Raw genomic sequence first — 25,190 nt, 5'->3', positions numbered from 1 at the left:
TGTGTAAGAAAATATACAAAGCTGTAATAGTGATTTACACGATCTTATAGATGAAAATTATACTTTCTGCAAGTGTCATATCTAACGTGGGAACCCGGAAGTTGACATCCCTAAGAGAAGATGACTTTTCTTTGAAGTTGTGGTGGAAAAGTTCCTCGCTCTTTCGTATCTAAGAAACAGACAAACCAGTTTGCAGTGTAGACAAATGACAGGCCTGAGGCGTCTCATTTCTAAGTTCATTTGCTGTATGTCAAATTCCCAACATCTAAACATTTAGGAACTTCAAATTATTTCCACTTTCTAACCATTTCTTTACCAAATGTTTCTATGCAGGTTCGACTCCTCCCTTGGCAGAGAATCAGTACAGCTATTCTCAGGTCAAGAAAATTACCAACAACTTCAATAAAGTTCACGGCAAAGGAGGGTTTGGTGTGATTTATCATGGAGTTCTAAGAAGAGAACAAGTAGCAGTAAAGATGCTAAACCGAGCATCCGTCTATGACATTCAACAGTTTACCAAAGAGGTAATTATTGTTTCCCTGAAAACAAATTGGGTAATTCACCAGCTGAATGTTTTGTTGGTCTACCAGGTTCATGACTTTGTCGAAGTTCGTCACAACAACCTTGTGAGACTCATTGGTTATTGCGATGAAGGTGAGCACTTGGCCCTAATCTACGAATTCGTGGGCAATGGAAACTTGCAGGATCATCTATCTGGTATATAACTACATTCTAGCTTTAGTTTGCTCTTCAAACTATACAAATGCCAGAAGAAAGATGATCTTATTTGCTTTGATGTAACAGGCATGTTTGGTACTGTCCTTAGCTGGGAAAGGAGGTTAAAAATCATCATTGGAGTAGCAGAGGGTAACTTTAAGCTCACGTTATTGAAACAGAAGAAAGATAACCTCTGCTTTGATTGCGTCACTGATGTGCATTTACAGGTCTGGCGTATTTGCATAGAGATTTGCGAGTGCTTCACAGATACGTTAAGCCGACAAACATCCTACTCGACGAAACCTTTGAAGCGAAATTGGCTGATTTTGGGATGTCTAGATCCTTTCCAACTGACCCTAACACACAGGCGTCAAATAAGATTTATGTAAAACCTGGAAGAGAACCTTACGTGGATAGCGAGTAAGAAAAAAGACAAATATTTTCCTCACAACTTTTAATGGACCATAAAGATGTTACTAACCGAGTCACTGTGTTTGTTGTAATAATGCAGGTACTTCAGTTCAAACAGGTTGACAGAAGCTAGCGACATTTATAGCTTTGGCATTGTTCTGTTGGAAATGATAACCAATCAACCTGTGGTTGACGTCAAACGTGAAAGTCCTCACATTGCCATGTGGTTCAATCTAGAGGTCGCGAAAGGTGATGCTCTGGAGGTTGTTGATTCAAGGCTTAACGGTGACTTTGAGCCTAACTCAGTCAGGAAAACTATGGAGATAGCACGCGCTTGTGCAGGTAGAAGTGTACCAAGCATGAGCCAGGTTGTTGTAGAGCTCAACGAGTGTCTGACCTTAGAGATGGCTCGGGCTCGTTAAAAAGCTGCAGAGACAACAAAAGAGACTCACTGGTCGAAATGACCATGAAAGTTCAGTAATCTCATCCCCCTTCATGATCCAAAAAGCCTTCACATTGGTTCTCTTTTTATGTTCTTGTATCATTGTCCTTTTCTGCATCTTATCTTTAGCTGCTTTTATCTCTTTTATATCTAAATGAGTAATAAACAGATCATACACTGAATTATTCTGGCACAATTGCTAACTTTCAGCAATGTTTGACGACAAAGAACAATGTCTAGCCCTATCCTCTATGTTCCTCCTCACACTGAAGTACTCAAACCATCGTTACCAAATGACTAGTATGAAAAAAGCTATGAGCCAATAGATTCAAATTGTAACTTACAAAAGTTTTTCTTCCTAAACAAGACAACCCTCAATGATAATATTTAACTAAGATTCGAACTGGTATCAAGCTAAACTTATCAATAAACAACAGTAAAACCCCTGGTAACTAGATGGCTTACACTTAGTGAGAAGACTCTTTCACTTAGTAAAACACTTCCCTCATAAATAACAACAAAGAAGTTCAGCAGAAGCATGAATACGCCAAATGGTTCTTCTTTGAGATATACGGAGAGATGTAATCAGTAGAAAGACCAGAACTTCCTGAGATCTCAGCTGGAACAAGAACTTGAGGCTTGCCTAAAGCTATCCTTTTACCAACTGTGTTAGCGTAAAACAGACCAGGAATGGCCGGCACAAACACATCACTCCTTGAACTTATGTAGAAGTCAATAACATTTTCATACTCAGAGTTTTCTAACTCAAGATACTTCCCTTTCTTCTCTGCCGGCATTATAGCTTCCTGTCATTTTCAGAAACCTTCAAAGATTAGCAAAAAGGAAGAGAACGCTTCAGAGACTGAACAAAGATTCTACAAACCTTAGTAAACGTTTTAGGGAAAATGTCCTTAAGAATGTTGAGGCTGCTCTCCCATCTTGGCTGAGTCAAGTATATAGTTGTATCACTTCCAAACCCAAGCTTCCTCAAGAACAATGCAATCTCTTGCGCATTGTAACATGTCTTGGATCCCATTCCACCTGTTTCACGGCAGTTTTTCTTCTCAAGTATCTCAACCCTCAAGTCTATGGCTATGAAACGGCCATCAGATTTCTTAAGCCGCTGAATCATCGACTCAACCAAGTCACTCACTCCTGGTTTCAGCTCCAAGGAACCAAACATTGCCAAACAAGAAACCGGGTCTGTCTCACCATCCAGAGAAGACTTCCTCAGATTCACAGAAGGGAAATAGGTTGTGACTCTGATGTTCCCTTTTGATTTGAAGATGGGATCAATATGTTCCTTGATGTAATCTTCTGCAACTCGGCTAGGAACCTTAACAATGGCGATGTCTCTTAAAGATACGTGGCTTGGGAGTTTCTTCACAACATTTACTACACTTTCCAAGCTTTTAACGAGTTTGTCCACATCATAGATGTCTTCAAAGTTCCTGGCCAAGCAATTAAAACCTTGTTCATAAAGGAGGCCAAGAGAAACAATAACACAAAAAATAAACCACTAACATTTCATCACCAGGTTTGCTTCCTCTTATATCAGGGAGCACAAGCGTTGCTCCAAGATGCTTGGCCACCATCACAGCATCAGTAATCTAAACAAGATGATAAAAGTTAAACATTTAAAGAACATATCTAAAAGAGAACACTTTATGAATAATACCTGAGAGATGTGGTACTCAGGACCATTGGTTAAGGAGAATGTAACATAACCCTTTGAGGATACCTCTTCATCTAAAAACATTGAAGCAAAGCAATTCAAAAAGCTGCAGAGAAGATTTGAAAGCAGAGCTGATCAGAGAGGTGTGTATATATATACCAGGTTGAGATATTGACCAACAAGGTTTAAGTTGATGGCTATTCTCCATCCAAGGCCCTTCACTTGTTCTAACAAGTCCATCTTCCTCAAGAGATACTTTTGATCCATGGAATACAATGTCATGTGCATCTCCTTGAACCTGCAAACACTCACAAACACACAAAAAGCTTGAAGCTTTCATAATCATTTTCTCTAAAGTATGAGTCTTTTAGCATCCATAACCGACCCAGAATGAATAAAAACCATAAGACTCTGTATAAACTATAGATCAATTAAGCTCAGACACGAACAGAGACATGTTTGTGGGGTGGGTGATTACCTGAACAGCATCAAAGTAATCTCTATGAAGCATTTGTCCGAGCATTACGAACATTGTAATGGTGAGGACTCCAGCCACCACTTGCCTCAAATCCACACCCATCTTCTTACTACACTATGTTCCTCCTCCTCTGTCTCCGAATGTGTTTTGAATGGTTTCACGGAGGATTAAGGAATGGTTTAGAAGAGAACCAAAGAAAGAAAGAGACAAAGATGTCAAAAAGATAACTTTCTTTATAATGTAAATTTATGGGTGTGGTTTGGTCAGTGTTCAATCAAAGCCTTTGCCTTTTACGCTCTCTCTCTCTATCTACGAACCCATCGCTACCCACCGACACCTCATTCTCTCGCCGTGAATTCTGTTTTTTTTTTTTTTTTTTTCTTACTCAACGGAGTTGATTTTGATTAAACCGGATACGTACCGACTTCTGATTTTGATTAAACCGGGTTTGCTGTACAAACGAAATTTGTAAAGGAAGAATTCATCTGTGTTGTTTATGCGTAGCTGTTACTCACCCATTGGTTGTGCTGATAAGAAAAAGGAAAGAAGAAAATCTACTATAAACTTTAGTTGTAAATTTTTATTTATTTTTGCTAAAATTTGGTAGTTGTAAACTTTGTGTTATATTTGAGTTATGTAGCTGTAAATATATTTTGCACATAATTCTATTGTTAGTTTTAGTTGTAATTTTTTACTCTAAATATTTTAAAATAAAACATGTAAGACATGTGCTGTATATATAAAATAATTATTTTATCAATTACAATAATTTAATTTCTTTAACATTTCAGTAACTTCTTTTTAAAATTTGCAGTTATTAATATTGTTATTTTATGATATAATAAATAATAGTACTGTATATAGTGTTGATGTGCACCTAATCTCATGGGATTCAATTTTCATTTGCATCATCCACAAAAGTACAAACAGCCAAGTGTGCACCTTCTCTATGTCACATATACAAATACACTACATGCTTCTTCAAGTAAAGGCTAAAGCTAATCTGTTTTCACCAAGAACGAGTTTAGTTTCTGTGTCAAACTATCATACAGATTATCTAAATGTCAAGTGATGATTCTGACTAATCCTTATATCCATCAAAGTGAGAAAACTCTCTTTCTTCTTTGCTCTGAAACATTGTCCTCATCTTCATCTCTAAACCCTTTGGAGTGTAATAGTTCATGTCCTTACCATGACTCTTATAATCATCTTCTTCAACAAGAAGCATTATGTAACTTTGTAAGTAACTCTTGTATTTAGGCACAACCGTTCTTACCATAGCTTCACATATCTTCCATCTCACCTTCTCATCCTCCACAACCCAACGTGATTGCTTTGTGTACATCTCATCAAACCCTTTAGCAAAGGCTTGTAGTGTTGTCTTAACGGTTTGAGCTTTGTTGTTGAGTAGAGACAAGAGCTTTCCCCAGCTTTCTTTAACATACAATGCTGCATAGTAGTCTCTATACTGCTCATGTGCGTTTAGCCAAGACTCTCCCATCATTAGCCCGAGAGGAGTCTCTCTCAGACCACAGAAGTGAGAGTGGTTGTTCATCATAAAGATGTAAGAAAGAGCTGTTTCTTTGTTGGAACTGGACCATGCATCCAAGTTCAAAGCAATCTCTCTCAGTATGTTGTACATGTGACCTGTGAGAATCTCTTCTTGATACTTTTCGTTCTTCCACCCCAAATCAATCTCAAGAATCTTAGACAACACAGGCTTGTTCTTGTCTCCAAGCAGCTTGTTGCAGTACTCAGTCACAACACTCACAAGCTTGGGAACACCACCATCAAGAGGAGGACAGTTTGGTCTTTGAAGCTCCACCTGACAAGGTAACTCCCAAAAGATCTCGCAGACACCTTTAACTAGATTGCTTATTAGCTCCCTTGTTTCTCTACGTATCTCTGAGCACTCCTCTCCTATAAACAGACGGTTAAATTCGGTTCTAACGTTGTCCATTGTAGAGAAACATTCCAAGAGTCTTAGCAGCTTTGGTGGACTTTTCTTCCATTTGCTGATTCTTGATCCAAATCTGAGAAGTGGAATGATCCCTGATTTTGAAGCTATTGCTCCAAAGCAATGCAATGGAACATATTCTTCTTCTCCAACGTCTTTAAACACTTCATAGCAGAGGTTACTCTCAAACTCATAGACCTCTTTCACAGCTAACTCCATATCCACTCTCCATTGGTCTATATAGCCTTCAATAGCAGTTTCTGTGATTTTTCTCTCTAGATAATCAATCTCAAACCGTTTCTGAATGACTCTTGTGCGGTTCTTGATGTAAACATGCACACAGTTTGTTAACATTGTGTGAGCATCTAATCTCTTGATGATTGCCTTCATGTCTCTCAAGTTATATTCAGACAAAACCTCCTCCTCTTCAAGAATCATCTCAAGTTCTATTTCGAGATTCTCCAACGCTGTGTAAAGACTCCCTCCTCTTAGATAAGCACGAGCCTCGGTCATTTGAAGTTCCCTTAGAAGCTCTAAAGAAGTCTTGAACCTTAAACCACAAGGATGATCTTCAGGCATTCCATTTTCGGACAAGAACTTGGTTGTGTCTTCAAGCCAGTTAAGAGCAAGAACACAGCTGCTTGTCAGAAGCTTCAATGCTTCTCCAAGACGTTTAACATCAGAAACATAACCAAGAACTTCATTACATGACATGAGATCTCTCTCGAGTTCTTGAACCGTAGCAAAGACTCTCAGAGCAGCTGATACTGGAGCAATGGTGTAACGGATATGATCAGAGAAAGGAGAAGATCTCCATCTCTCTACCTTAACATCAGCTTCTAAAGACAACAACTTGGTGTTGAGCTCTTCAAGCTTAGATCCTGTCTTTTCTAGAACCAATGAAGAGGTTTTTGTTTTTTCCATCTCACTCTTTAATAAACTTCTCATTGCTTTAAGTCTCTCAAGTCTCTTTGTTTCAGCCATTGTCTGTTACTTACTAAATGCTTCAACAACTCTCCTATTATGGATTTTATAACAATTTTTGGTAGATAAACCAAATGTCTTACCAAACCCACCAGATCAAGTGTTCTTTAGATAAACCATAGCATCAAGATTTGGTCTTAAAGTGTACAAGAAGTGTTAACATTGTTAGTCATTATCTTAAAGCAAAATCTATGTCTTGTTTTATTTGTTATAGTCAGCTCAGGCATCTTTATCTTATGGCTAAAGACAGTTTCTTCTTATTTTGTGCAGTTTGATCATCTGAAATTTTGTCTTAATAGTCAAATGAAGTTGTCTTTTTCTTTGTTGCATTTATGTATTTAAAGCCAAATATTTGTTATAGTCAGCTCAACCATCTTTAACTACAAAACGAAAATACTATAAAAGAAACCAGCAAATGTGGGTTTAACTATACACGAAATGCCTTCTTCTGGAAATGAATAAATTTCGTGGAAACATAGGGATCAAACGTTTCTTTTGATTTTATCTCATCTTTAGATTTCAGTTAACTAAGCAAGGAAACAAGCCAGCAAATGTGGGTTTAGCTCAGTCTTCGCGTAGACTCCAAGAAACAATGATAAGAAAGAGAGACGCACCAAATGAGAGGCTTCGCTGGATCTGGGGTAGATGAAAGTTAGATAGAAAGATTTGACATTTTACGGGCCTGTCCCATCATCGGAGTAAGGCCTAATAGGCTTACTATAATGAGTGGTAGGACCGTAGGATTATTAGACCACAAGAACCAGTCTAGAAGAAGAATGAATAATTCTTAAAACGTGAAACAGGTTAAGATGTCTGACATTTTCAGAATGTCTCATGTCTCAAGAAGCTTAATGATAATTATGATTTATATATTTTTCAAAAAGGGTTTATTATAGTGGCAATAATTGAAGTTTAACAAGTTTATCTGAAAATGAATCAGTTTTACTTAGGGTTGGCATTTTATTTGTTAATTTTGATTCGATCCATTATTTGTTATATTTTTTTTATTACCACAAATACTTAAAATTTTAGACTCAGATATCCGCTCTGAACTGAATTTTATATAATATATATATATATATATATATATATATATATATATATATATCATTTAATTAAATATATAATTTTAACTGTATAGTTTATATAATTTTTTATTTTAACAGATAATTATATATATATATATATATTATTTTTTATTAAAGTATTAAATTAAGAAATGAATATAAATCTTTATAAAATTACAATTTTCTAAATTTCAATGTTTTATAAAAAAAAATTAAATAATTTTAAGAGTTTATGGAACATGTAATTTCACTAATATTTACTTTTGTTTTAAATTATGTAAAATATAATTTTGAAAATAATCTAGTATATGTTTTTCTAGATTTTGCTTGTACTAACAAAATGGATGAGATATCCGTAAATGTTTGCAAATATCTGTAAATTTTCTAGATATCTGAAAAATCAGATATTCGTATTTTCCGAACCAAAGCAAATCATAAAATTATATATCCTTTAAATACGAAAAATCATAAATACTAAAAATTATGGTAGTATCGATCCGTGCAGACCCCTCGTTTTACCATAATCATGTTAAACTAAGTAGGTCATCAATATTACTTTTAGAATGGATTTTATCCTAACTAAGAACCCAAAATTTCTTAAAATAATGTAACTAAAGTATAGATCTTACACCATGAGATGTCTCCACGTATCTTAATAATTTAAAGCCAATTTGGTTGGTTAAATAAATACGAGAGATACCATTGGTAGCGACAAAAGAAAAAAATGTCACTGAGAGATATCAAGAGGAGCAATAATTGAATTGAGTGGAGAAGAACGGTTACACCTTTTCATTTAATTTGGTTTATCCTTTTCTCTAGTTTTGATAGTATTTCTTACACTTTTCGCCTCTCCGATCCATCGTTATATGTAAAGCCTTCTATCAGTGAAGGAAGAGATAAGAGGTAAAGAGAAAAGATACATGGGTTCTTCACAGCTATGTCAAGCCTTCATTGTGCTTCTGCTTCTTTGCGTCATACCTTCCCTTGCTGAATCTGCTATACCGTTTCATCAACAACCACTTTCAGTCATCGGTTAGTGTTTCAATACAAATAAATAACATGCATAAATCCAAGCTGGATCTGAGATATCATGGGAAAATAATTTTGAAGAACTTTAATAAATAAAATATTTTGTAATTTGAATTTTATCTTCTAAAATATTTTGGATCCTTGTACTAAGTTGTGCCCAGTTCCGACCATGCATAAACCATAACACATATAAGTTGCGTACCTGCCATTTGAGTTCATGAAATTTGTCTATGGATGAGATGTTGAATATGTCTCAAAAAGTTAAGTGGGATAGGTCGAAATGGAAATTTAGCTAAAATAAGAAATTATAATAATGTTTTTTTTTTGTATTCTGTAATTAAAATATTTTGGACGTCTACCTAGGCCACGAGATGTACCACCACCACAACACGTACAAAGTGGTGGTCATAATTTGGCACAAATCTTTAATATATCTCTTCTTATATATTTTCCCCTCGAATGTTTCATTTTTTTTAATCTGGTTTCATTAACATAGTTCGTCTATAGTTATTTTCTGCCTTTTATCGTTGCTTGAAACTTAATTATTCACATACCTTTCATTTATATAGTTAAATATATATATATGAATTGTAGGGAGAAGGTTGATGAGTACAGGGATAGATACAGGACCATCAACAAGTCGACCTGGTGGTGGTGGTAGAACTCCATCCCCCTAGTTCTACATCTAAACCCGTGGACATGTGGTGCAGTGGTGGTAGAACTCCATCCCCCTAGTTCTGCATATATTAATGTAATGTGCAGTCTCTGAGCTCACAAGTCAAGCTTTTAGTTTATTTCGATTTTATGTATATTGTATATGAGTTGATCAAAAAACAAAAATGAGAACCAAATTATATACGGATCACCGGGTTTATTGATTTAACCGCGGATCCATGTCGGATATGAAAACACTGAATACCTATTTTTTTAATATAAATATGTAGATCAAATTTTCCAAAAATTATCCAAAAATTAAATCTAAGTTTTGAAAGCACGGGTCAAAATTTAGTGATGATACTAAATTAAATAGTTCGGTCTATCATACCATGAGATGTCTCCACTTATCTTAATAATTCAAAGCCAATTTGGCTGGTTTCTAGAACAAATAAATAACTAAGAGATATCCTAGATGGCGACAATAAAGGATAACAAGAGGGGGAATAATTAAACTGAGTGGAGAAGAAGAATCATACTTTTTCATTTTGGATATCTTTATCTCTAGTTTTAATAGAATTTGTTAGATCCATCTCTATATAAAGACTTCTATCGGTGAAGGAAGATATAAAGATAAAGAGACGAGAGACATGGGTTCTTCACAGCTAAGTCAAGTACTCATTGTGCTTCTATTTCTTTGCGTCCTCCCTTGCCTCACCGAATCTGCTCTACCTTCTCACCAGCAACCACTTCCAGTCACCGGTTAGTGTTCAAGTTTAAACACAAGCAAATAATATGCAGAAGCCATAACGCGTATAAGTTGCTTAACTGGCATTTGACACGACATGAATAGTCTAAACTAATGAAAGAGTTCATGAAATTTGTCTGTGGATAAGATATTGAATATGTCTTGCAGCGTTAAGTAGGATTGATATCGAAACCACCGGAGCTTAGCTAACATTAGAAAGAATATAAGTTGTTTGTATAGTGTATAGTGTGGCTGTGCACCCAGGCCACGAGATGCACCACCCACCACCAGAATACAAGTACAAAGTGGTGGTCATAATGCCACAGATCTATAATATAATCAATCTTTTCTTATATTTTTACCTCGATTTTTTTTTCCAATTTTTCTAATCTGGTTTCATTAACATAGTTTGTCTAGAATTTGTTGCCTTTTATCGTCGTTTGAAACTGAATTATTTAAATAATTAATATATACGAATTGCAGGGAGAAGGTTGATGAGTATTTATAGGCCAAATGGAGACATATTTGCAGGACCATCAAGCAGTGGACATGGTGGTGGTCGCACTCCAGCCCCCTAGTCCTACAACTAAACCCGTGGACATGTGGTGGTTGACATTGTTTATATATGGGTCGCTTTAATATATTAATGTAATGTGTAGTCTCTGAGTTCACAAGTCAAGCTTTTAATTTCTTTCGATTTTATGTATATTGTACGTGTTGGTGTATTATGTATAATGTATGTGTTCTTAATCTTATCTATTCGCAAAGTCAAGCTTTAAAAAAATGTTGGTTTACTTAAAGTACTTCAGTAGGAGACTTGTTAACTTCAGTAGGAGACTTGTTAACTTTATGTATATTGTACCATTTCTATGTCTGTTTACTCTCCTTACAATTATCTCCATCTCGCCAACAAACGAGCCTCCCTCATCTAAAAAACAAATTCATAACGATCGTTATTATTTAGATAGAAAGACAAAGTACGATTATAATATGGTTTATCATCCACGTTAACAAACAAAAATAGCTCCAGAAAATGACGTAATAGATGTGGGCTTCATATTTATTGTTCAACCTCCGGAAAATATATCAACCAAAACGGGATAAATAGTGCACTAACAAGCTTTGTTCTGCATATCTTCAGTTCTACCAAATCGGGAATTATGAGAAGACTATGAAGAAGTCTCAAAAATCTATTAAAAGTCTACCTATTAAAACAGAAGTCACAACCTTATTTACGTGTGATTTTTTTTTTTAAAAATAGATCTAATTGACTCATTCCTAAAAAATCATGTTACGTTTAATCTCTAATTTTATCATTTAAATTTTAGACCTACCAGAAATTTTTATTAGGATATCAATAATTAGATTTAGATAATAGATGATCAATTAGATTGATAGATATTATAAATTAAATAGATATAATTTAATGTTGTAATACTGTACTTCCATATGCTAATTATTTAAATATTTATAGATGTTAATTTTAAAATTATGAAGATTTTTTTTAAATAACACAAATAATATTATCTAACAACAATGATTAATCTTTACTACCTTAAACTAATGAAAACAAAATTTAAACTATATACTTTATTTTAAAAATTAAACAAAAACTAAATTTTTAATTATTTACTCGATAATATAAATCTGTGAAGCGAAAATTTAATTTTGTAAAAACTTTCTAAATTTGTGAAATGTTATAATATTTTTGAATATGACAATAAAACAATACTTTACTAATATTTATATATATATATATATAGTTATGATTTTAATAATAAAATAATAATCCAAAAATATATATATAGAAGAATATACAAATACATGTGAAAGTTTGAAACGAAAAAAATATATCGTAAACTTATTATGTTTTAAAAATTGATAGACACATATATATTATAATATATATCAATTTAGAATTAAAAATAAAATATTTATATAATAATAAATAAAAACTGAAACCCGTACAGTTACACGGATCGAGATCTAGTATAAATTATAACAAATACACCATATATCTTTTGCATATTGAACTACACATAGAGAGTGATTGGTAGTTGCTGTAGGTGCTGTCCACAGCCCAATTTATTTCTACAGCACCAAATTCATAGCAATCAAGCTTTAATTTTTTTTTTGAAATCACAGCTCTTGAAATAACCTACAGCTGTACAAGTGCTCTGCGGAACCAAATATCTAAAGCAATTTTTTAGTGTTTTCTATAAAATTCTAGAGCAAAAAAATCTAAAGCCACAGATTTTTTTCTATATCAAAAATTTTAAAACTACAACCATTACCAATCGAACCCATACACTGATACATACGTATATGAGCCAATATCTGTATATGCACCAAATGTTTTACAGATTCGACATTAAATGCAATCGAATGGGTCAGACACTTGTTGTTGGTTGAGTTTGGGTCTGAGAAACTATTTCTATGCATACACATGTTCTGTATCGATTACAATATCTACACCAAATCATTACATCATGCCGGTCCTAACCTAAACCTACATTTTAAGCCTATCATATTATTATTCATATCTAATAAACGATCTCGAAGGATAATGATGTAATCTCTACTCCGCCTTTCTTACCGTATTTGTCATTTTTCTATTCTAACAGATTTGGACAAAGTACATACAGTTAAGCTACATCACTTCGAAGAAAAAAAAAAACTCAAAATAGAAGAATGGGCTTTCAGACAAAAGTCAAAACGGTTTTGGGCTTGTTGCAAGTGATAGAGAGAGAGTTCTCGAAACATCACCGGAGAATAGTGATCTCTTATTCTCTCCGTCTTCCACAAACCTAGTAATTCTCAGTGTTTTTACTTTACATTTTCACAACGAACAAACTCAAATCCTGAACTCAGAAATGGATCAATCAGCTCCTCCTCCTCCTCCTCCTCCTCCAAAGCCTTCTCTCCCGATCACAATCCAAAGCTCCAGAGATTTACAATGCGTCGGAACTATGGAGATCGCCGCCCCCAAACCGATCGGTTTCCTCTGTGGCTCACTTCCTGTTCTCGCCGATAACTCCTTCCCTACTTTCACTTCCGCTCTCTTACCCTCTCACGAAACGTACGTCTTTTGCATCATCTCCCACTCACTCAGCTTCTTCTTCTACTTGAACTTTCTATGAAAAAGCTTTTTTTTCACCTGTTTGGTGTTGTTGCAGAGTTAGTGCTCCTAGGTACCAGAGGATTCCTCCAGAGACAGATCTTAATCGACCTCCTCTCTTAACTGATTTTCCCGAGAAAATGTTACCCTTGGCCGCAGTCAAGTCTAGAATCACCGGAGGTACCTTTTATTATTCGTGTGTGTTTTAGCATAGGCTTCTAATGTTTACGACCGAGTCGTGCATTGCTGTTAATGCCTTATGTATCTAGTATCTATATGTTTTTGTTACTATTAGAACAAGAGTTCCTTACAACGGCACTGCTGTTAATGCCTCTATATTTAGTATCTACTCCCTCCGTTCCATTCTACAAATATAGATTTTTTAGTATTTTCACACATATTAAGAAAACATATTAAACTATCATAATAAATAATAAATGTATAGTTTTCTGTAATTTTCAGTTTTCAATAACTTTTAATCAATAGTAATTCAATAAAGTCAATTAATTTAATAAAACACAAAAAATATATTTTTTTAAAACAATTTTGTTCTTCTAAAAAGTCTATTATTAAGGAACGGAAAGAGTATATGTTTTTGTTACTATTAGGACGGCACTGCAGTTCTGCATATTGCTTTGGACCTTAAATTTCTTAGGTGTTATTGGGGTTTTCTCCAAATATATGGATAAGCTAATGTTATTTTGTGTTCTAGTTCTACTTGTGCCTAGCGTCCATGTAACTTCCTTAAGGTGGTATGGTTTTCGTGTTTTTGATATGACAGATATATCTAAGGAGGCTAATGTTATTAGCAAGAAATGTGAAGCACTTGCTGTCACGGGTTTAGCAGAGTACGGAGATGAGATAGACATCATTGCGCCGGTTGACATTCTTAAGCAAATCTTTAAGATACCTTACTCCAAGGCTCGAGTCTCCATAGCTGTTCAGCGTGTTGGACAGACTCTCGTCTTGAACCCTGGGTGTGCCTCTTAACTCCACCTTTTTTTGAATCATGCAAGTCTTTTTTTTTTTTAATGTTAGATTGTTTGTGATGCAGACCTGATGTTGAAGAAGGAGAGAAACTGATTAGGAGGCACAAGAATCAACCCAAATGTACAAAAAACGTGGATGAGTCTTTGTTTTTGAACTTTGCTATGCATTCAGTGAGGGTGGAGGCATGTGATTGCCCTCCAACACATTCGCCACATACCGAGGGACAGTCAAGTTCTTCTGCTCTCCCCGCGGAAGAGAACTCACGTAGTGCTCCTGACGACAGACTTGACAAAGCTGGAGGGAGTGGTAAACAAGTGAAACATGATGGTCTTATTTGTAAGAATGAGAAGAGCAAAAAGAACAAGCAAGTAAGAAAAAATACTCTAATCAGCGAAAAGAATCGAAAGATCAAGCCGTCAGGAGACTCTGAGAAACACAAAAGATGTGGGAGCAATGAGTTTTTAAGAGTTCTGTTTTGGCAGTTCCATAACTTCCGCATGCTTCTGGGAAGTGATCTGCTTCTCTTTAGCAACGAAAAGTATTTGGCTGTAAGCTTGCATTTGTGGGATGTTAGCGAAAAGGTTACTGCTATGCTCTAGACTGGTTTTGCTTTTTCTTCTTCTTATCAGTAGAGTCTCTGCTAATTGTTCATTTTTTATTTGCACAGGTTACACCGTTAACATGGCTTGAAGCTTGGCTTGATAATGTAATGGCAAGTGTGCCCGAGCTAGCAATTTGCTACCATGAGAAGGGTGTTGTCCAAGGGTATGAGCTCTTAAAAACAGAGGATATATTTCTACTAAAAGGAATCTCTGAGGATGGTACACCTGCCTTTCATCCTCATTTTGTTCAGAAGAATGGTCATGCTGTTCTAAGGTTTCTTCAATCAAATTGCAAAGAGGATCCTGGAGTTTATTGGGTAACATTATAGATTATTATTATTATTTCTTTAGCTAGAATTGTTATTTGTTGATGTCATTGCTTACAGTTGATTTGGCTAATGTCCTTTTCAGCTCTACAAAAGTGCGGGTGAAGATGTGATTCAGCTTTTTGATCTCTCCATTATTTCAAAGAGCCATTCTTCAGGAGATGAAAACGACAACGCAAGCACATTACCGTCTATGATTTACAGTGGGAGAAGTGACTCACTGTTTTCTTTAGGAAATCTTCTATATCGTGTTGGTCATAGACTTTCTTTGTCTGTGGTAAGAAGACAATGTATTAATATGCATGAAACATGTGCTTTTCTAACACTTTGTGCATCCTATCCAGGTGCCGAATGATCTGACCAAGTGTGCAAGTTTCCTCAGAAAATGTTTGAATTTTTTGGACGAGCCTGATCATATGGTATATGTTTCTTAAGACCATCTTTTAAATAGCATTGAGCCTTTTTTTTCTTGCTAAATATTTGATTGGGAACTCATCTTTGATACCATGCTTGATAGGTTGTTCGAGCATATGCACACGAGCAGTTTGCAAGGCTCATTCTGAATAATGACGAGGAAGTTGATTTGACTTTCGAGTCTAATAATGTGCAACGTGAAGTCAAAATAACAGACCTAGAAGAAGAATCACTTGATACTGTTACCGTTGACCATGAAAGTGAGGAGGTGGTTTTCTCGGAGGACAAGTTCACTGAAGATTATTCGGGTTCTTACAAAAAGCTTGAGGCAGACGTGGTGTCACCTTGCAAGAAGCTATTGAGTTCAGATAGTTCAGACAGTCCGGATTCACATAATGCTGAAACCTGTGTTAGTTCAGATGCTAATCTCGTTCTTGGTCCTGTATGCCAAGCTCCTGCACCTCTGCTTGAGACTACAACCTATCTGATTTCATCGAAGCTAGCAGCAGTTCACCATGTTTCTCAAGCTATAAAGTCTCTCAGGTGGACACGGCAATTACAGTCTTCAGAACAGGAGGGTTTGTTTGATGATGAGACGTTACCATCTCCTGATTTTTCGAAATGCTCATGCGGTGATCCTGATTGTATTGAAGTCTGTGATATCCGTAAGTGGCTTCCAACATCTAAACTAGATAGGAAACTGTGGAACCTTGTTCTGCTACTTGGTGAATCGTATCTGTCTCTAGGAGAAGCTTACAAAGAGGATGGACAGTTGCACCAGTCTTTGAATACTGTGGAATTAGCCTGTTCCATTTATGGATCAATGCCACAGAAGTTTGAGGAGACACTATTTGTTTCATCAATGAACAAGTCTGTGGTAACAACGCAAGTTGAAGATTTTGAAGCGGAGCTTTCATCATCAGCACGCCTCTTCTGGGCTAAAGTGTGGATGTTGGTTGGTGATATATACGTTCAGTTCCACATTGTTAAAGGTCAAGAGCTCTCCAAAAGACCAAAAGTGACATCTAACCGTCAATTAAGAATGCCGTCAGAAGTAGTAAAAGAAGTAGAGAGGCTCAAGAAGAAGTTAACTGAGTACAGTCAAAACTGTGTCTCGTGTTCTTTAGTAAATTGCAGCTGTAAGAGTGACAGAGTAAGCAGTGGAAGAAGCGCAAGCAGCAGCAGTGGAAGCAGTGGTCGTACTGCGTCTCATAAGAGAAAGCACAATAGAAAACCGAAGTCCAAGAATGTCACTAGCGGGCTCTCACGAAATGTTGTTGAAGATGAACATGTTAATGTCACTTTTGAGAACAAAAGCCATAAAGAAATAGAGACGTCAGCAGGAACAAAAGAAGAAGCTGTCTCTTTGGATCAGAATGAATCCAGCTCTAAGGGTGTAAAAAAGGGAGGAATATTTAAGTATCTCAAGGGTTCCAAGTCTGATGATGATGATGCAGAAAGCAATCTCTTGGCTGCGTTGAATTGTTATGAGGAAACTAGAAGAGCATTACAGGAGCTTCCAAGTGGATGCAACGAGTTTCAGTCTCTCAATAGAAAGAAAGGTTGGGTTTGTAATGAACTTGGTCGGAACCGTCTTGAGAGCAAAGAGCTAAACAAAGCTGAAGACGCTTTTGCTGATGCTATTGTGGCATTCAAGGAAGTTAATGATCACACGAATGTTATACTAATCAACTGCAACTTGGGTCATGGACGACGAGCCCTAGCTGAAGAAATAGTCGCAAAGATGGAAGCTCTTAAACTGCATCCTGCTTTCAAAACTGCTTACGGACAAGCTTTGGAGACTGCAAAATTAGAATACAGCAAGTCACTCAGTTATTACATGGCAGCAAAGACGGAACACAGTGTTGCCACTGATTTGGTTCAAGACAATCTGAAAGTTGAGGTCTACACGCAGCTTGCTCATACATATCTGAGACTTGGAATGCTTTTAGCAAAAGAAGACACAACCGTTGCAGCTCGTGGACAGAACAGCATCTTGAAAACTACTCATGAAGTGTCAGCTAGTGATGCTATAAGAGAGGCATTGGCTCTATACGAATCTCTTGAGGAAATACGCAAACAGGAAGCTGCCTACGCTTACCTTCAGTTAGCGAGGTATCACAAAGATTGTTGCTTAAGGATTTTGGAGAAACCTGACACTAATGTCATCCAGAGAGCCAAGCAGTACGCTTTGTTGGCAGATAGAAATTGGCAGAGATCAATGGACTTTTATGGCCCTGAGAATCATCCCTCAATGTTCTTGACAATTCTGATAGAGAGATCGGCTCTTTCCTTTAGCCTTTCAAACTTTTGGCAATCAAACACTGTAAGTGCTCTTGCTTTGTGTCTTCTTTGGTTCAAGAATGACTTGTTTTATATCTTATAATTATGCAACTTCTCTGCAGATGCTTGAGACGGCTTTGTCTTGCCTGCTTGAAGGCCGCCACATTTCCGAAACACATGCGGAATCATTAAGAACCAAGGACCCGGAGCTTTACTCCAAGTTCTGGGCCCAATCGCAGATGGTTCTCAAGAGAATGCTGACCTTATCCATACCCGCGGAAGGAGCAAACAAGTCTCAGAGCTCTGGGAAACTGAGAGAGCTATATAAAACATCACTCAAGTCAATAAGTCTGAGTGACTTGAATGCAATGCATGCCTTGTGGACTACAAGAGTAAACTAATGAAGTTGACTACCTTTGTGTTGTGGGTTTTAGTGGAACGTAAATGGTCAAAGCATGGAGTAAAGGCTCTTTTCTACATTTGTTACTACAATCTTGAGAGCAGCAGTGTAGTAAGAGTAAGAGTTGAAGTTCCAGGATTTGAGCGGCTTTAAATGGGATCTGTTATACACAATGTAGAGCTTGTGAAGCTGATGTTATAAGTGTTGTATTGGATTTTAATGCAGTTTTAGAGGGTTTAATTTGTTTACTAAAGTCAGCACGATACACTTTGCTTATGATCTCTCCCTCACTATTTTTTGCGTTTTAGATTTTTATTTACTTGATCAGTAAAGGTGACAAAATTAGTGAGTGGCTATGAGAGCTGCCTTTCGAGGTGGTTGAAGCCAACACAAGAAGAAACCAATAATTGTTCATAATCTAACTTTATAAATCAATGGGCTATGGATACCTGAGCTTCTGGGGAAGAAGGAGAATCTCCAACTGCAAATAAGACTGGCACTGATACAATATAATCTGGTGTTAGTGGGTTTTTTTCATGTCTATGTTTTCCTGTATTTAGTAGCTAAAATCTAAATAACATATATATATGTTAAATTAGATCAACGCTTACTCTAGATAGTTGCAACTTCCAAGATATATGGTTCATAAATAGATAAAATCATAAATGTTAAAGTATAAATATTTGAAATGCAACACGAAAAAACAAATTATGTTGTAAGAATCACAAATTGTACAGATCTTGAAATCAAAATTTAATAACCAAAAAAATTAGAAAGCTTAATACCAGCTTCTAAAAATATCATATGTCAATATAAGAATTACTAAAATAGTGTGCTGCAATAATTAATTTATATTTTGGTAATATGAAGAATACAACTTTTCTGAATGTAATCTATAATGTTTACAGAATCGGGATTTTATAGCATTTTAATTTTTCCTTATGTAAAAAAATATTTTGACCAAATAATTAAATTTTCAAAAATAAAGTATTCAAAATTCAAAAAATATCGGCAATGGTATTTCTCTTTATAATTACCAGTAAAAAAATCTTCAAGTATTTTTAAATCACTTAAATAGAACAATTTATTTAGTATAAAATCAGACAATATACTTAAATGATAGATGCTACAATATATTTTTAAAATTTTGATATATAAAAATTATTATAATATTTTTATTGTAAGTTATTGATATTAACATCTTATTTATATAGTCTTAATTTCTTATGAAAATTTGTGTTTTTAAAATGAATGTGTTTCATATATGAAAAATACAAATAGATTGATCTGTGAATTAATTTACTTCATATTAAATGAAAATATTTTTAGTATCTAAGCCTGCAAAAAATGATTTTTATAAATTATTTGACTGTTTTAATAAACTTTTTTATTTTATTAAATAATTTATATTAAGGTCAATAAAAATATTAAAAAGTGAGATATAATATTTTATAATGTTTGGGTTTGGAAACATAATTAGTAGTATAATATTGTTTTATATAGTTACCGTTAATGAGTTCTTGTCTTTTTATTAACTACCTCTAATATTTATGTAATATTACACATGACTAAAAATTATGTCTAATGTAATGTTTCTATTAGGCTTGGACACATTTACCAGGAACCGAAGAACCAAAGAGAACCAAAAATAGTGGTCTGGTTCTAGTTTAGATCCTATCAAAAACCTGCGTGGATCATATATCTCTAGAACCAAAGAACTGGAACCGGAACTGAACCCAAACCAGAACCCGACCAAGAACCAAATAAGTACCCAAATATCTATAATATAATTTATATATTTATAAATATTAATTGTATTCTGTTTAAAAATAATCAAATAATTAGAAAATATTACTTATAAACTAAAATACCCAAAAGCGAATTGTCATAATATTTTTTATCCAAAAGTTTTAAGTGATATGAATTATCTAATTTTTTATCCGATAACCCGCAACTTTTTGATATCTAATCTGGAAAACCCAGATTTTTTTTACTTTTTAACCTAAATTAACCGAAAAATAGGAACCGAACCGGAGCCAAATGGGATCCGAAATTATAGGACATTAGCCGGTTCCTAACTTTAATACCCGAACGGAAATAGAAATAAAAAAAAAACTGAAATCGAACCGAATTTTCTAAATACCTGAATGGATCCTAAACTTTTAGAACCGAAAAATCAAAACGGAACCGGAATTGAAAACCGAATGCCCTTTTCTAGTTTTTGTTTTAATAAGGGAGATACCTTATGAGAAATTCTTACAGGAATATATATATATTGTTGTATGATAAAATCGACTTATTTAAATAAAAATGATAAATGTTGGTAATAACAACAAAAAGTAAAAAAATATTTTATAGTCTACAAAGCATAAACATCACATTATTAGTGTATTTATATAACATATATTAACAGATGTAAAACAACATTGTCGATTCATATGAAAATAGTTTTTTACACCACTCATATAAACATATCTAGAAACAAGTTTTACTGTATTTTGTGAAGATCATATATCTTTATCTTTATTTTTCAAAAAAGAAAAGAATAGATATACTTATCCTACAAAAACTTAAAAAAAAAAGAAATAAAATCTACACCCAAATAAAAAGGGAAATTAATTTCCTAAGATTGCCACATTATTCATACACAATCACAGCTGTTAGGAGTGAGTAAGTATGAAATAAATGTAATTTCCCTGCACTAAAAATGAAATAAAATCTAAATCCAATAAGTTTCTATCAGGGAAGATTTTATTTCTTTTGTTTATTTTTTCTCACATTATAAGTCACTCACAGCTAATATGAGTAAGTAAAGTTTGGAAACAAATCTAATTTCCCAAGCATTTAAACAAATAAATCCATAAAAAGGGATAAAAACCAAATATTTACATTAATAATATATTTTTATATTATAATTACCTGCTGAGATAGAGAGAGAAGGGACTGTATTTGTTCCTGTGAAGGAATCATCTGATATATACTCTCTCCTCTCCTCTCTTCTCTCTCTCTCTCCCTCCTTTGATCGATTGGCTACATCCGCCGTGAGATTAAACCAGCCGGCGAACTCAATCAACCGGTTTAATCGGTTCTGATCCGGTTATATCCGAAAGGAGAGAGAGTGTGTGTCGTGATGAACGGTGGTGGTGATGATGAGGACGTCGTCGTCGCAGCTTCGGCGGACGCGTCTCCGCCTCTGCAATGGAGATTCTCTCAGGTCTTCGGTGAGCGAAGCGCCGGTGAAGAAGTTCAGCCAGGTGAAAAAAGTCTTCTCTTTTGACTTTGATTCCATCGGATTCAGCTTATGAGTTTTTTTTTTCGATCTGAATCTGTCGAATTGGGGATTAGGGTTTGTGGGTAACGGTAGATCTGTTGGTGGGTTACCTTAAAGTTTTGATTTTTAGTCGAGTTTGTTACGATTCGTTAATCTGAAAGTTTTAGTCTTTGGTCATTGAGTGTGAGTAAGCTGAAAGTGTTTTTTTTTCCTCTTGCAGTTGATATGATTTTAGCAATTGAGTTTGATCATTCCGGTGACCATCTAGCTACTGGGGACCGTGGAGGACGTGTTGTTCTTTTTGAGAGAAGTGATGCCAAACATGTAAGTGTCTCTTTGCTTCTTCTTTAGTTTCTGAGTAAGTGGGAATTTGACATTTTTTGGTTATGATTATCAATTTACAGAGCAGTGGAGCTAGAAGGGATCTTGAGGAGACAGATTATCCAGTGAGGCACCCTGAGTTTTGTTATAAAACTGAGTTTCAGAGTCATGACCCTGCGGTATTATGATTTTACTCTCTCTCCCTCTCTCTCTCTCTTTTCGTCATTGTAGTATGTGATAAGAGTGCTTATGTTGGTCTTTTGTCTACCAGTTTGATTATCTCAAGAGTTTGGAGATAGAGGAGAAGATCAACAAAATTAGATGGTGTCAAACAGCTAATGGCGCTCTCTTTCTCCTATCGACAAACGATAAAATCATCAAGTATTGGAAGGTTAGGATATTATTCTTTATTGTTGTTGTTGGCCTCTGAATGACATACTGTTTGTTTCAATGGGAGCTTAGTATGTTGCCTCTCTGGGCATTGGCATTGCTTGTTGGGTTGCTTACTGTATCTAGATGGTTATAAGTCCTTAATGTTGTAAAATGATTCTCTTTGCCTATTGAGATGAGTATACAGAGGAGGTGATTCTTTCCTCTTGGTTTCTGATGTGAGTTTTAACAGGTCCAAGACAAGAAGATCAAGAAAATATGTGATATAAATGCAGATCCTTCAGGAGCTGTGGGAAATGGAACTGTCGCGAACGGAGTACCTGAAGCGAACATTTCATCGCTGCGGTTGCCAGTGGTAGTTGTACTCTTTAACAATCTGTTTAGAAATTGATTCTTAAATAATGCAAAGCTACTTGATGTTGCTCATCTGTAGACTAATAGTTCATTTTGACATATACAGGTAACTAGCCATGAGTCGAGCCCTGTGGCTAAATGTAGAAGAGTCTATCCTCATGCTCATGATTATCACATCAACTCGATCTCAAATAACAGGTAGGTTATTCATACCACGCATTTAGATTTATACCACAACTGCTTTTTCATTGTAAATGTTAGCTTGAGATCTATACTTTCATTGTAAATGTTCTGCTCCTAATAGTTTTTATATTAAAAATCAGTGATGGCGAAACATTTATTTCTGCTGATGATTTGCGAATCAATCTTTGGAATCTGGAGATTAGCAATCAAAGTTTCAACATTGTTGATGTGAAGCCTGAGAAAATGGAAGATCTGTCTGGTAAGCCGTGGTTTATTGTTCTGTTAGTCCATTATGTTCCCTACATGATATGGTGATCAAGCAATTTAATACTATATTTTAAGTTACTAATACGGCATTCATTCTTGCAGAGGTTATCACAGCAGCAGAGTTTCATCCTACCCATTGCAATATGCTAGCTTACAGCAGTTCCAAAGGCTCGATTCGCCTTATTGATCTGCGCCAATCAGCTTTATGTGATTCACATTCCAAATTGTAAGTCTCAGATACTGGTAACTCTGTTAACTTCCTATTTCATGCGGTTACAAGAGCAGCAAAGGCTTAACAGTGCTTGTTTATGCAGGTTTGAGGAACCAGATGCAGGTGGTTCTAAATCTTTCTTCACTGAGATTATTGCTTCAGTGTCAGACATCAAATTTGCAAAAGAAGGAAGATACTTACTTAGCCGTGACTACATGACACTTAAGGTCCGTCCACACTTTCATCTTTCCCATTGGCATTAGATATAGATAAGCGAGCTTAAAGCTAAGGTTCACTGAACTCATGGTAATTTTTTTTCTTGCATTTTCAGTTATGGGACATCAACATGGATTCAGGTCCGGTATCAACTTTCCAAGTTCATGAATATCTGAAACCGAAGGTAAGCTTCATATACTTTGATAGAGCTGCATTTGACGAGTTGCTGCATAGCTGATTTGTTCTCTTTTCCCTTTTGGCCATTTACAGCTCTGTGATTTATATGAAAATGATTCCATCTTTGACAAGTTCGAGTGTTGTATAAGTGGCAATGGATTGCGAGCAGCTACAGGTTCTTACAGGTATGTCCCTTTAAGCAGAGCATATCTTTTTGTTATTAGTATTATCAAATGACTATGATGATTCCTTATATAATCATTCCCTCTCTATCCAGCAATCTGTTCCGTGTGTTTGGTGTTTCCTCGGGAAGTACCGAGACTGGAACGTTGGAAGCAAGCAGGAATCCGATGAGGTAAACTTGGTCAAAGCTATTAAGAGTTTAGTTTGTTCAATCTTCTCTTTCTCAGTCTTGATGAAATGTAATTTTTGTTTGTTGTGGTTTATCATAGGAGACATGTCCCAGTTCCCTCAAGGCCACCCAGACTAGGCGGTATGATAGGTAGAGGTCAGTCTCGTTCTCTCATTTTTCTCATTTTAAGAAATTGGCAACAAAATAGTAAAAACAAATTTTGAAATGGTGTAAAAGCAGGATCAGAGAGTGCTGCTGGAGTGGATGGGAATAGCAATAATGCTCTTGATTACACAACGAAGTTGCTGCATCTTGCTTGGCATCCAAATGAGAACTTAATTGCTTGCGCTGCTGGAAATAGCTTGTACATGTACTGTGCTTAACACCCCCATACTCAGCAAAGGAGCTAAGAAGGCATTTTCTCTGCTTCTGGACTCTGTTTTTTCATGGTTCCTTATGGGGATCGCTATCATCATCATTGGTCACACAAGCTCTGTAATCATCATCATGCTGGGGGGTTCTGGAAAGGCAAGCAGTGAAAACCAATTTTTTTTTTTTATCTATTCTGAAGTGTAGAATTCACCTGGAAACAACTTTTACAGGCCAAGAAAAAGATAATCCGATTGGAAAAAATCGTGATTTTAGTAAAATGCTAATCTCATATGACTTTTGGATTGGATTATAGATTATATTCTTTTTACAATCTTTTCTTGGTCTTGTGTAATCATTTGTTTTATTGATTCTTTTGTTGAACTTCCTTTTACTTTGTCGAATTATTTAAAATAATATATTTAATTACTAATGTTGTGTTCTTAATTGCTTATTGGCTTGACAAAATCAGTAAACAAAAAAAAGAAGTTATTTGAAAAAATCCACAAACACATCCATTTAAATGGATCACAAAAATAGCCAAAACAAATTAAAACTAAATTTGTTGGTTTATAGGTAAAAAAAAACAATAAACCAAGCGTTCTTGGAGAAAAGTTTTCCCCCTATAGATTATTACAGCAGAACTTTCAGCACCAAATTTACTTGGCATAATATCCTATCATCTCAGGCAAAATTTGAATGGCACAATGCAGTGTGGTTCAGTCATGGCACTCCCAAGCAATCGTTCTGCACATGGCTGGAAATGAGGAATAGATTGTCAACA

The 25,190-nt window shown here is 35.4% G+C and overlaps 5 protein-coding genes and 1 long non-coding RNA gene across 13 annotated transcripts; 4 read left to right on the top strand and 2 right to left on the bottom strand.

Annotated features, from left to right (window-relative positions):
• The first annotated feature begins 82 nt into the window (after positions 1 to 82).
• Positions 83 to 1,752, top strand: LOC106346053 (LRR receptor-like serine/threonine-protein kinase IOS1). The gene is made up of 6 exons (XM_013785294.3): positions 83 to 245; positions 334 to 524; positions 591 to 717; positions 805 to 867; positions 945 to 1,137; positions 1,229 to 1,752. Exons 1-6 carry the CDS (start codon positions 206 to 208, stop codon positions 1,548 to 1,550), a joined length of 936 nt encoding a protein of 311 aa, XP_013640748.1. The 5' UTR covers positions 83 to 205; the 3' UTR covers positions 1,551 to 1,752.
• A 116-nt stretch (positions 1,753 to 1,868) lies between these two features.
• BNAA06G02220D (protein MANNAN SYNTHESIS-RELATED 2) lies at positions 1,869 to 4,032 on the bottom strand. The gene is made up of 6 exons (XM_013785293.3): positions 3,724 to 4,032; positions 3,405 to 3,543; positions 3,249 to 3,319; positions 3,095 to 3,180; positions 2,454 to 3,021; positions 1,869 to 2,376 (listed from the first exon to the last, which is right to left on the bottom strand). The coding sequence occupies exons 1-6, from the start codon at positions 3,823 to 3,825 to the stop codon at positions 2,098 to 2,100; spliced, it is 1,245 nt and encodes a 414-aa protein (XP_013640747.2). The 5' UTR covers positions 3,826 to 4,032; the 3' UTR covers positions 1,869 to 2,097.
• A 574-nt stretch (positions 4,033 to 4,606) lies between these two features.
• Positions 4,607 to 7,667, bottom strand: LOC106351082 (exocyst complex component EXO70I). Its single transcript, XM_013790900.3, has one exon. It carries the CDS (start codon positions 6,662 to 6,664, stop codon positions 4,805 to 4,807), a length of 1,860 nt encoding a protein of 619 aa, XP_013646354.1. The 5' UTR covers positions 6,665 to 7,667; the 3' UTR covers positions 4,607 to 4,804.
• A 203-nt stretch (positions 7,668 to 7,870) lies between these two features.
• On the top strand, positions 7,871 to 9,618 carry LOC106346051. Its single transcript, XR_001270420.3, has 2 exons — positions 7,871 to 8,763; positions 9,355 to 9,618. It is a non-coding gene; the product is annotated as an uncharacterized LOC106346051 (long non-coding RNA).
• A 3,294-nt stretch (positions 9,619 to 12,912) lies between these two features.
• On the top strand, positions 12,913 to 18,574 carry LOC106346050. Its single transcript, XM_048781800.1, has 9 exons — positions 12,913 to 13,241; positions 13,339 to 13,460; positions 14,062 to 14,257; positions 14,335 to 14,851; positions 14,938 to 15,189; positions 15,284 to 15,475; positions 15,543 to 15,617; positions 15,716 to 17,938; positions 18,018 to 18,574. Exons 1-9 carry the CDS (start codon positions 13,036 to 13,038, stop codon positions 18,294 to 18,296), a joined length of 4,062 nt encoding a protein of 1,353 aa, XP_048637757.1. The 5' UTR covers positions 12,913 to 13,035; the 3' UTR covers positions 18,297 to 18,574.
• Positions 18,575 to 21,232: 2,658 nt separating this feature from the next.
• LOC106349659 (serine/threonine protein phosphatase 2A 55 kDa regulatory subunit B alpha isoform) lies at positions 21,233 to 24,839 on the top strand. Of its 8 annotated transcripts, none has more exons than XM_048781798.1 (14): positions 21,233 to 21,549; positions 21,787 to 21,890; positions 21,971 to 22,066; positions 22,159 to 22,278; positions 22,510 to 22,632; positions 22,738 to 22,829; positions 22,955 to 23,073; positions 23,184 to 23,307; positions 23,396 to 23,519; positions 23,624 to 23,692; positions 23,779 to 23,870; positions 23,963 to 24,040; positions 24,138 to 24,187; positions 24,275 to 24,839. In XM_048781798.1, exons 1-14 carry the CDS (start codon positions 21,426 to 21,428, stop codon positions 24,418 to 24,420), a joined length of 1,461 nt encoding a protein of 486 aa, XP_048637755.1. In that variant the 5' UTR covers positions 21,233 to 21,425; the 3' UTR covers positions 24,421 to 24,839. The 8 variants fall into 8 exon arrangements, with proteins under 8 accessions (XP_048637755.1, XP_022542995.2, XP_022542994.2 ...); XM_022687274.2 differs by having other exon boundaries at positions 22,510 to 22,635; positions 24,278 to 24,839; XM_022687273.2 differs by having other exon boundaries at positions 22,510 to 22,635.
• The last annotated feature ends 351 nt before the right edge of the window (positions 24,840 to 25,190 follow it).

This window comes from Brassica napus, chromosome A6 (genome assembly GCF_020379485.1).
Source record: "Brassica napus cultivar Da-Ae chromosome A6, Da-Ae, whole genome shotgun sequence".
Classification (NCBI taxonomy): domain Eukaryota; kingdom Viridiplantae; phylum Streptophyta; class Magnoliopsida; order Brassicales; family Brassicaceae; genus Brassica; species Brassica napus.
This window is presented reverse-complemented; position numbering and strand designations above follow the sequence as displayed.